General features: G+C 37.3%; 1 protein-coding gene across 3 annotated transcripts in view; it reads left to right on the top strand.

Moving 5' to 3' along the window:
- LRRFIP2 (LRR binding FLII interacting protein 2) overlaps nucleotides 1-8,000 on the top strand; it is a 144,405-nt gene that overhangs the window by 88,918 nt on the left and 47,487 nt on the right. Inside the window, exons 15-16 of one of the 3 annotated variants that reach the window (XM_023514017.1) lie at nucleotides 362-430; nucleotides 4,060-4,149. The exons of the other annotated variants lie outside the window; for them this stretch is intronic. Coding sequence (XP_023369785.1) covers nucleotides 362-430; nucleotides 4,060-4,149 — 159 coding nt within the window. The remainder of the gene's footprint in view (nucleotides 1-361; nucleotides 431-4,059; nucleotides 4,150-8,000) is intronic. 3 annotated transcript variants of the gene reach the window in all.

Below are 8,000 nucleotides of genomic sequence, written 5' to 3'. Positions count from 1 at the left end.
AGCCAGTATATGCTGTTTATTGATGATCATGGGATCCTGAAAGGCCTAGATCCCATTAGATAAGCATGAAATCCTTAGATGATTTTGGCAGGTTTATTTGTCTCCCTATTCTTTAAATTAAGTAAAAGACAAGGGTCTACCTTATTCTTTGTGCTTTTTGGAAATATTTCTTGCTTTTTAATGACAGTTCATTATGCCTTGTAACAGCTTTCCTATTTAATGGTACACAATAGATTTTGCCAGTTATGTTGCTTATATAGAGTATTTGTATGCTTCTCAAAACCTTCCTTGATATGCTTAAAATTAAGAAAAACCAGTAGTGAAATTGCGCCTTTTTCATTATTGCATTTAATATCTATAGTTTACCAACGATGACACCGCGAGCATTGTGTCTTCTGACCGTGCCAGATGTGAGCGAAGGGAGAGTGTGGTGAGCGTGGTTTTCATGCAAACAAATATAACGACTTTTAAAATGACAACAATGTGTGATAACGTGAAATCTGTCGGAAAGTGAAATTTGTATTTGACAAAACAAGAGCATTTCCCTTTAATTTAGTTTATAGTAATAATTTGCCTTCTAAAACATGCTCTTGAGAATACATACTCTGTATTGGTTGTACAAGCTGTCTTTAATAACTTGCCTCTTCACATCTCTTATGTTTGGGTTATTATCTGAAAAGCTTTTACTTTTTATTCTTTGTTGCTATTTTATGTACATGCATTTATGTATACAGTTCTCTAAAAACAAGTTTCTCAAGTGAAATTAGGCTTCCATGTTGTATAAAACTCATAGCTATAGGGCTGGATGTGGTGGCTCATGCCTGTAATCCTAACACTCTGGGAGGCCATGGTGTGTGGATTGCCTGAACGCACGTGTTTGAGACCAGCCTAAGCCAGAGCGAGACCCCATCTCTAAAAACAGCTGGATGTTGTGGTGGGCACCTGTAGTCCAGCTGCTTGGGAGGCTGAGGCAAGAGAATCACTTGAGCCCAGGAGTTTGATGTCGCTGTGCACTGTGACAACACGGCATGCTAGCAAGGACGACAAACTGAGACTCTCAAAACAAACAAACAAAAAAACTCATAGCTATTGATTATAAATCATGTTGCTATCAATTGCTTTCTTTACTATTGTGTTTAAGTTTAGCCAATGTTTATCCATTTGTTAAGACCTGCAAACTTTGTAAGAATTGGTAATGGCAAAATTTAAAAATTCTAGTCTTAGACATTCAACTAAATAATAATTGTAGAGGCAACAAATAGCTATGTTAGAATACAAATGATATAATTTCAGGTTATTCTTTTATGAAACTACACATTTTACAGTTTTATAGTTGTTGACATTTTTGTTATATTTAAGGAATTGACAGTGGAAATGACATTGTTTTGGATGGTATATTAGTTTAGAGGTAAAGAGCTCTAAGGGGCTATAGTTCCTTTCAAAAAAATAGCAGTGTTGGGTGATGTTCTTTCTTGTGGGGAGAGAAGGACGGCTTGGCCGCGGGTGCGAGCTCGCTCCTAGAATTGTTTAAAAGCAAGAAACGACTACACACTCTTAGGTGGCATGTAGCAAAATGCCTTTATTTTCTACTCCCTTTTATTGGGAGGTAGTCATGTACACCACATTGATCAATAATCCTAACATCCTCATTTCTTATCTTAAACTATAGAAAAGAAAGTAAGTCCGGGAATGTGAGATAGCCATCATAAGATTAGCCTAAAGAAAGAAAGTCCGGGAAAGTAAGACTACCATCTTAAGCTAGCCTCAGGCTATTCCTCTTGGAAGATCTAAAAGAACAATAAATTATCTGACTTCTATTGTTAAAGTTAAAAGTTAGGATAAACAGAGGAGTAAAACCTTTCTCTTCTATGTACTCAATTAAATTTCTGAGAAACTGGCTTCATGACTGTTTTCTTATGGTTTTTGAGACCCTGCAGTTACGATGAAGTATTTTACTCACATCATTACAATGGAGTTTTTCTTTTTACTCACATCAACCTTTGAGTCATGTCCTTTGCACAGATGGGCCGTTTCAACCCTTATCTGACAGGCTGACTTGACTGCACAGTCAGGGTTACCTGTAAGAGGTTTTTACGCCTGGCTTTCAGGCCCCCACCGTGTTTTCCCAGGTCGCTTAGGGCCTTGACAAAAGCATATAATACTCACAAGTCTTTTCGCTCAGTTCTGGAATTAAAAGAGCACATTTCATTTAATTTTTGTGGGGGTTTACCCCATATAGCAGGGCATTTAATTTGAGTCATGCTATGTGAAAGATTGCAAATCTGAGTTTTCATAGAGAAAGGGAACACCAAGGATGTTTGTAAGATTTGTTGCCAGAAATTCATTTATCTAATTAAAGCAATTGTTGTCCTTAAGGAAACGAATTAAAACTCTTGCTTTCTGCTGAAGGAGAAAAGAATAAGCCACACTACCCGAAAGCATCTTAGAAAGCATTGGAGTGGAAAGGGCAGGAACTTTAAAAATAATAAGGAATATAAAATCCACTTCTGCTTTCTGTTAGTTGTGTGAATGGTAGTTTATTTGTACAGTGGGGATGTTAATAGTTATCTTTGTAGGTAATCTTTTTTTTGAAGACAGAGTCTCACTATATCACCCTTGGTAGAGTGTGGTGGTGTCACAGCTAACAGCAACCTCAAACTCTTGGGCTTCAGTGATTCTCTTGCCTCATTCTCCCGGTAGCTGGGACTACAGGTGCCCACCACAACGCCTGGCTAATTTTTGGTTATAGTTGTCGTTGTTGTTTGGCAGGCCCGGGCTGGGTTTGAACCTGCCAGCTGCTGTGTATGTGGCTAATGCCCTAGCTGCTGAGCTACAGGTGCCGAGCCTCTTTGTAGATAATCTTAATATATGGATTGAATATATAACTACGTAGAAAATACCTATCAAAAACCTGAGACAGTTATTACCAATAAATGTTAGTATATATAAATCCAAATTGTGTTATTATTACTATGAATAAGAATACTGTTGCTTGACTGTATTAGCTCTTCGCAGAGCTTCATACCCTTAAGCCTGTTTTGTCTCTGTGAATGGACTTCTAAATTCTCTTCCCTGAGGGGAAGAGTTTTAAAGCAAGGTAACAGTCAGCTGAGGTAAGGAATAGCTAATGGGAGAGGTACAGAATATTTACTTATTAACTCAGTTAATGTTTATGGAGTACGTATTATATTTGAGTCTCTGTGTTAAGTGCTAGGAATAATGTAGTAAGCCAGACAAATCAAATTTCTGACTGTATGGAGCTTATATTCTAATGAAAGAGATAGACAATAAACTAGTAAAGAAAATAACAAGAAGAAATCCCAGGGACTGTAAAGAGGAAAAAGCAGGTTGTATGGTAGGAAACATTTGAAGAGCGGGTATCCCTTTGGGTAAGATGTTCGGAGATTCTTCTCTGAGGAAGTGACCTTTGAGCTGAGACCTGAAAGGTGAGGAGGCAGCTGCTTGAAGAACTGGGAGAAGAGCTCTAGGCCAGTGCCAAGGCCTAAGATAGGAAAGAACTGTGTATGTTTGGGGAACCAGAAAGAGACCAGTATGGTTTCTTTCCTTCAGTGTTTTGTCCTACGTTTCCTGGTCTTTGGGAATATGAAAAAGAGGAAACTGTGGAAAATGGATAAAAGGTGCAGTAAACACCTTGCAAATAAGTCTGTGTTCAGCATATTCTTAACAAATTTTCATAGCTATAATGAATTATAAATTCTGTGAAATATAGTAGAGGCTTTAGGTATATACAATCCTAGGAACCACCCTGCTGAGGGTGATGACTGTCAAACGTGAGAGATGTGTTAGTTCTCAGGCAGTAAGTGATCTCTGTAGCATAGAACTCCAGTTGAGTAAACAAGTTTATTTTAGGGAGCTATTATTTCATTTAAGAACACCTTTTTTATTTTCTTTGAGTCTGTTAATTGCAGCAGTTTCCTCATGTCATTTCATGGTACTTTATCACACACCAAAATTTTAAAAAGCCTATTGGCCAATGTTCTTATTTTTTTGTTCTCTCTTTTCTTAACTTTTAAAGTGTCTCTTTTTTTCTACTGAAAGGTTTCTGCTGCTGATTATTTTAGTCGCTCCAATCGTAGGGGAAGTGTTCTCTCTGAGGTGGATGACATCAGTATCCCAGATTTGACCAGTGTGAGTGTATTGCACGGGGTGGTTATGTTGTCTCAGACTTGTGACTAACAGCTAATGCATTAGCTATTTTAAAATAAAAAGCTGGATTTACTGCTTAGAATATATTTATTTGAACATACTAACATAAAATATATTTGCTTTGTTTTGGAGTGTATTTATTAATATGTCCTTTTTTGACACCTTTTTTCCTGTGGAAATTTTCCCTTGGAGAACCCATCAGCAGCTCCAACACTTACATGTATTTTGCCAATTTTGTTTCATTGATTTCTTTCCCTTTCTGTCCTTTTTCTGAATTATTTTAAAGCAAATCCCACATATGTCATTTTCCAATAAATAGTTAAATATGTATGTCTGAGATTTTTTTCAGATCTATTATGCCATTATTATACCTAAGGAAATAAAAATGTAATTCCTTTTTTTTTTTGAGACAGAGTCTCATTTTGTCACCCTTGGTAGAGTGCTTTGGCATCATTGCTCACAGCAACCTCAAACCCCTGGGCTCAAGTGAGCCTCTTGCCTGAGCCTCCCAAGTAATCGGCACTTATAGGCGCCTGCCACAATGCCCAGTTATTTTTAGAGACGGAATCTCGCTCTTGCTCAGGCTGGTCTCGAACTGCTGAGCTTAGGCAATCCACCTACCTTGGCCTTCTGGAGTACTAGGATTACAGGCATAAGCCACCATGCTGGGCCTAAAAACGTAATTCTTTAATATGATCTGATAGCTAGTCCTTATTTAGACATTTCTGATTGGTTAAAACTATTCTTTTCCCGTTTGGTTTTAGTGAGTCTATGAAGTTATAGGTAGGCTTTGAAAATTGAATAATAAAAGGTACTCGTTAGTGAAGTGTCATTAATTTGTGGTGACTGGAAAGAATATGAATAGTTTTTAAACATTTAGATTATGGCATCATTTTGAAAAAATGAATTTAGGAAAGATTATCAGAAATACCTTGGGGCATTTGTTTTAATGAGTAAACTCCAGCCAGCAGATTAGGATCAGCTGCTGATATTAGAATCAGGCTGATTTTATCTCTGTGTCACCTCCCCTCCATTGCTTGCATTAATGTTTTCCCCAGGGACCAATGCTGCCTTGTCAAGCACTTTCGAGGGGATGAGAGGAAGAATTTCTTTTTTTCTTTGTTTTCTTTTATTCTTTTTTGAGACAGAGTCTCACTCTGTTGCTCAGGCTAGTGTGCTAGGGTATCAGCCTAGCTCATAGCAACCTCAAACTCCTGGATACAAGTGATCTTAGCTGGGATTAAAGGCATGCATCATGATGTCTGGCTAGTTTTTTTTCTATTTTTAGTAGAGACTGGTCTCATTCTCACTTAGGTTGGTCTCAAACTCCTGAGCTCAAGAGATCCTCATGCCTTGTCTTCCCAGAGTGTTAGCATTACAGGTGTGAGCCACCAAGCCTGGCCTAAGAGGCAGCATTTCTTAATAGGGAAGTTGGACATAAATTTTTTAATAAAGAGATAATATTTATAATTAGCACTACAATGATTGTATTTAAATAGCTTTTTCTGGACTATCTTATTCTTAGTAAATAGTCTTAAATGTGGATTCCATATCTTTGCTTCTCAAATCTGGCTGTGCAACAGTACCATCTTGCTATGGGTCTAATCAGGACTCTTTCATACAAAGATAGAAGACACCCAAGTCATTCCCTGGAAATAATTGCCCTTTTTATTAATAAAGGGCAAAATTAATAAAATTAGGAAAATAATTGCCCTTTTATTAGTAACTTCTTTGTCCCCCCTACAAGTGTAGGCAATCAAATTTATTGTATACACTTGTTCTCTTAAAAACCTTAAATTCTGTCAGCCTCTAATTTATGTCTGAATTAGTGGTTATGTCCTGTCCTCCTTACATTTATTTCTTGGCAATTTAGAGACTGTGCAGAAGTAAAAATGACAGTGTTTTAAAATCTCCCCCCGTCTCTATTAATTAAATGTACTAACATAAGCAAAAGATTTTCTGGAGCTGGCGTTTGCAAATCTCACTAGCCCTCTATTATTTTACATACTGTAAGCCACTGGGTTTTATATTTTTAAATGGTTTTGTAAATACCTTTATAATACCCTTGATTTTGCCTTTTGGCAAAGCCTAGAGTATTTGCTTGCCCCTTCTCTAGAGCAAAAAGTTTACTCTCTTTCTTTTAAAGGATACCAGGTCCTCAAACTTTTTAAACAGGGGTCCAGTTCATTGTCCCTCAGACTGTTGGAGGGCCGGACTGCAGGCCCAGGATGAAAATGGCTGCTGAGCAGGACAGGCAGCGGTGGCAAAAACACCCGGTGGGCCGGATAAATGTCCTAGGCAGGCTACATGTGGCCTACGGGCCATAATTTTGGGACGCCTGGCCGGTATGCTATAATTCAGCTCATTTTGTACATAGATAAAAAGAGGGCTTGATGTTGCTAGATCTCTCCTTCCCCTTCCCTTTCAATTTTTTTTATTTATATTTATTTATATATATATATTTTTTTGAGACAGAGCCTCAAGCTATTTTTTGGTTGCAGCCGTCATTGTTGTTTGGCGGGTCTGGGCTGGATTCGAACCTGCCACCTTAGGTGTATGTGGCTGGTGCCTTAGCCACTTGAGCTACAGGCGCTGAGCCTCAATTTTTTTTTTTTTAAAAGATGACTCTGATATTAAAAATGCTGACAATTTAGAATTCTAAAATATTTTATGGCTACCCCATTGTGGACCAAATGTATGTTTTCAGGCTGATACACTGTAACTTCTGGGCTAAGAAGTGCTGAAAAGGGGTTCCAGCAAGATTATGTAATATTTATGGACTCTAGCCTCTTGTTTCCTTCTGCATTGGCTTTGTTCCTGTTCTGTAAGTGAAACTAGAGTAAAGGAAATAAATGTAAATATCTTAACTTAAATTTTGCTGACTGTTAATAATTCAATACATTTTCTTAGCATTTTTGCTTTAGGAAATTATAAAAATTGATTGGTCTCTTCTTTCCTATGGTTGGTGAATTGAGATTTTTTTTTTCAAACAGTATTTGAATAGCATTATCAAATCAGTGTATGTAAATTAAGTTAACCAAGGATTAGGATCTAGTGACTACATTAATCTAAACTATAAATACTTGAACTACATTATAGTACTTTAATATAGTAAAAATGATTAAATTTTATTCCATTTACAAAGCTTTTTCAGCATCTGGCAGATTGTCAACATCATAACATCAGCTTGTTGTTACACTGCAGCCACTAGACCTCTTAGCTTTTAGAACCACCCTGCGGCTTTTAGAATAGCAGGTTTCAACTAACTTTTTATTTAAATGGAAGATAGCACATATATAGCACAAGTCTCAGAAGTAAGAACGAAAGAGTCTCCGGCCAAGTCACTGAAGCCAAAATAAGTGGATGGGGGCATGGTTGCTCTGGGTATTTTTTGCTGGCTTAACAATCCCTGAGTTTTGGTGCATGATCAGTTTGGGTTGCAACAATTGGGATCTGTCAGAAGATAGTGAAAGTCATAGAATCAACGTGCTGTGGACTATTTCAGTGATGTAACGTCTGAAATGTAAGATTATTCCAAGGTGACATTTCTGTTAAAAAAAATGGGTGGGTCATTTGTGTGAGAGGTGTGTATGAGGAAAGGTTTCAAGTAGACTTAAAAGATTTATGTTTTAATTTTGAATGCTGTTTGCTTTTCTCTTTAATTCATTAGCAGGAAAGAATTGGAAAACAGTATTTCTTTCACCTTGAAGAATAACACTTTAAATATTAAGCAGTACATTTTACTAGTACAGATGTGATAGAGGATTAATATAGTGTTAGAAAACAAGCTTCAGCTCGGCGCCTGTGGCTCAAGTGGCTAAGGCACCAGCCAC

Source organism: Otolemur garnettii, unplaced genomic scaffold (assembly GCF_000181295.1).
Source record: "Otolemur garnettii isolate 467f Iridium unplaced genomic scaffold, OtoGar3 scaffold00002, whole genome shotgun sequence".
NCBI classification, from domain to species: domain Eukaryota; kingdom Metazoa; phylum Chordata; class Mammalia; order Primates; family Galagidae; genus Otolemur; species Otolemur garnettii.
The sequence above is the reverse complement of the archived record's forward strand: the minus strand, read 5'-3'. Positions and strand labels throughout refer to the sequence as shown.